Source organism: Atta cephalotes, assembly GCF_000143395.1.
Source record: "Atta cephalotes unplaced genomic scaffold scaffold00014, whole genome shotgun sequence".
Taxonomy (NCBI): domain Eukaryota; kingdom Metazoa; phylum Arthropoda; class Insecta; order Hymenoptera; family Formicidae; genus Atta; species Atta cephalotes.
The window spans coordinates 2,677,479-2,681,551 of NW_012130078.1; the positions used below are offsets into that span (position 1 = coordinate 2,677,479).

General features: G+C 28.0%; 1 protein-coding gene across 1 annotated transcript in view; it reads right to left on the minus strand.

The window, feature by feature from the left end:
• Positions 1-684, minus strand: part of LOC105617762 (inactive hydroxysteroid dehydrogenase-like protein 1) — a 32,323-nt gene extending 31,639 nt beyond the window's left edge. The window contains 1 exon segment of the mRNA XM_012199316.1: positions 531-684. Coding sequence (XP_012054706.1) covers positions 531-684 — 154 coding nt within the window.
• Positions 685-4,073: the final 3,389 nt, after the last annotated feature.

Below are 4,073 nucleotides of genomic sequence, written 5' to 3' on the forward strand. Positions count from 1 at the left end.
TCTTTTAGATGCATTCAATCAATTTATTTACATGCATCCAATTTCCTAACTGGTTTGGGATTACTCTCCATGGAGAAATAATTGACTATCTCACATGGACAGCGATTAATGACACAATGTAATGCAAACAAAAAGACTATACCTTTTTTTATTAACTTTTGCTGGTTTAAAATTGGCCAATATAATTTTTTTTTGTGTGATCTTGAATTATTATTAAATTTTATTATATAAAAAAATATACACACTATTTATAATCCCGATTTCAATTACTCTAATTTTATATTTTTTTAAATAATATTTAAACATAATTTATTTTTATATTGGAATTAATAAAAAATTTCTTTAGTTATTTTTTGCGAAACGTTCATTGCTTTTTTGTTTTGCAAATGTCCTTATTATGTCCAAAATGATAAAATAAAATATTATAATTAATAATCAAAGATTTTTCAATAATTTAAGTGATATTTATAAATTAAATAATATTTATAAAGCTAATTAAAATTTAAGAGACATATAATTTTTGGACTTACCTGCCCATTCACCGAACTTTGTTTGCAAATCGATTGTCTTCTTATTGTATATTTGCATAATAATTTCCCATAAAACATGAAAAGTAACAAGATCAAATAAAATCCAAAAACAAATTAAAGTAACTAACAGCCAAAATGCTATTGTTATTAACATTTTTTTCGTTATTTCGCGCTCTCTTGTAATTACCTAAAAAAGAAAAATATTTATTATTAAAAATCACAAAAGAACAGTTTCCTTTGATAATATTCTTGAGACTTCCACGAGTCCTTTTTATATAAAGATTATGCGTTTCGCGGATTTCTTCCGTGTTCAAATCCATTTTTGGATGCCTTGTTTTTCATTCCTTATCTTTTATTCACTCTCACTTTTATTTTTTCGATGCTCACACAGTGAGAGATGTTCGAGGAACGAAAGCTGAAGTAAAACTAAACTCTGAAGATATTAAACACAATATATACAGTAGCGCAACTCTCCTGCTTTTATATTGGCCAAAATGGAGTGCGTATGCGTGAAATAAGTTGCCCTGTCTCATTTTCTCCTTCTTTATTGTTCTTTCTTTCTCTCTCTCTCTCTCTCTTTCTCTCTCTATTTAAATAATAACATTTCAATGTTCCATTTAAACATTTGTCTTTCAAGCATACATGATTCAGAGTAGAAATTTGGAGGGAAGTGTAATGTCCATTTCATGAAATGTTGTGTAAGAAACTTCGAAAGACTGGTCTAATTCTTGTAAAAAAGTGATGAAGTGAAAAAGTGAACAAGAGCAACATAGAAAACCGAGCAAGAAAGATTTCTTTTTATTTATTGTATTTTAAATTTATTTTAGGGCATATATGTGTATACAAATTTTCTTTATCTATTTCTATATCAGCTTTCTCATAATATTTTCATAGCATATATTTACAATTACATAATATTTCTATATAAATATACATTTTTTAATTAATAAACATATATTAACAGATAGGCAATTGAGAACAAAAATTAAAACAATAATTAAAGTTATACGTTAACAACGTATTTCAAAGACCTTACAACAAATATGATGAAATCAGACGTTTCAGCTCAGTTCGAGCCATCCTCAGCGATGTCCAAATAACATCAAAAATTAGAAAACAAAGAAAAAAGAGGGCTACCAAAAATTATTATATAAAACAAAACTCGATAATATAAAATATACAAAAAACAAAAGAAACGAAAATGTTTTAAGTTAAAAATGTTTAATAAAGAATGCTAGCAATAGACCGGATCATTCTCAATAATAAAACATACATAATCAATAACAGTCGAAAAAAAACAAAAACATAATAAAATATATTTCGCTCTCTAAGGCAAACGCTGATAAGCTAAAAACAATTATAGTAATGTTCACAGTTATAATGTATAACGGAAAAAAACGTACGCGAATAATAGCTACTTGCAGTCAGTCATTAAAATGCTTATAATATCAATTTTAGTAAAAAGAATGAATATCCTTTGATTACAAGTGAACGGAGAACGCAAATATGAGTCTGATTCTGTAAAAAAATATATAATATAAGTGAAAATATAGCACAAGGTGAAATAATAGCACAAGGTGAAAATATAGCATAAGGTTGAAATAATATAACTGAATATAAATTATAATATAACTAAATTGTAGCGCTAGAAAAGAAAACAAACGAGATAAACTATTAAAGATTACATACAAAATAAAAACTAGCACACATTAAAAATTATTCACGATAAGATCCAAGTCCGCAGCTAAGGAAGCCTCCTCAAATTCAAATTTACGAAGCATCGTTAATTAGTTGAATAATTAAATAATGACATTGCTACTGCTGTACCTCACAATTTAATCGATAGGTTTTAGAAATGTTTAATGCATCACATCCAAGATTACCTTAAAAATTGAAGGGAATAGACTAAATTTTTTGGATGTTACAATCATTAATGACGATAGAATTTAATGTATTTCATAAACCAACTTTTTCGGGTAGGTACCTGAGTTTCTTATCTCTCCATTCAATAAAATTCTCACAAAAGAGAGGTGTTCTAATGGGCATTGTAGATAAAAACGATACTATTATCACATCCGAAATTTCATGAAGATAATCTCAGATTTATTATATATATCTTTTTGGAAAATGATTAGCCCATGAAGTTTATTTTCGACACGATAAATTTTCGATTGAGATCTTTACTGAAACTTAAGACACCGAGACAAGCAGATTGCCGACATTACAAACAATGAGAGAAGAGAACCACTACGTGGTTCACAATTCCATTCCTTCCACATCTTTATGGGAAATTTAAAAACATCACAAAAAATATAAATGTTAAACTGACATGGTTTAGTATGAATAAATTTGAAGGATCATTAAATCTCAAAAGGATGTACTTCCACATGGTTGTAATAAGAATGTGATATATAAGATTTGTAGGGATTGTAATGCCTATATAAGACAGATTGGACGAAAACTCAAAACTAGAATTGCTGAACACCGTAATAATATAAATAAGAAAATCAGCAACCCATCGGTAATCATGAAACATAGGTTACAGTACATGATTTCAATTGGGAAAATGTAAACATCTTGGATAGAGAGAGATATTTTGGAAAAAGATTTGTCTAAAATGCTCTACATTAATTCGCAAGAGTAGTTTGAATCTGACACTGAGTTCTTACTATGCTTATGTGAACATTGTAAACAAGATGTGATCTATGGGAATTCATATCACATCAGTTGACCTTCTTTGTATTTTTTAATTTATGACTGTTTGACTAATTTTGACATCTGTTTTGGTATAGTACAATGCTCAACCTTATTATTGTATACCATTATTTTCATTTGAATATTGATTTTTGCTCGATATGGTCCTCTCAACGCTCTATCTTTATTCATGCGTTTCTATAAGAGGTTTTTGATGTATGGATTGTGGTTCGCAGCGGACAGAGAGAAATCTGAGAAGGGCTATGGCGACCTTTTTCGCGTGACAAGCGAAAGTCACATACGCTAGCGACACCAACATCAATTTTATAAATTGATGTGAACTACATATCACATTTTCACCACTCGATAAAATCATAGTGTCAATAAATGAATTTGGTGCTACATTCACAAACTGTGAATAAAGATAATATTAATTTACGAACAAACGTTTCAGGAAATGATTTTTTATAGATTTTTGGATGCTGGAAACGATGCCGCAAATTAAATTTCACTAGTACGTCAGATTTTCGAAATAACTAAGATTTAATGTGCAAAAATGGCTCTTTTGTTATATTTAAAATGTTCTTGTAAAAAAAGATTAACGTTATCTCGAAATTAGAAGTCATGAATATACTGTTCATCCTCTACAAAATGTATTCTTTTATCTTAATATCTTACTTTTTAGTCGTGTTATGAAGGATTCAAATACAGTTTTTCTAAGATACTAAATTTTTCGCATTTAACAATGAAATCATTATACATATAATTTCTAATTTGTGACTATCGATACATACAATGTAATTTATTGTCATAGATTCCCCTAAATATATATATATATATATATATATA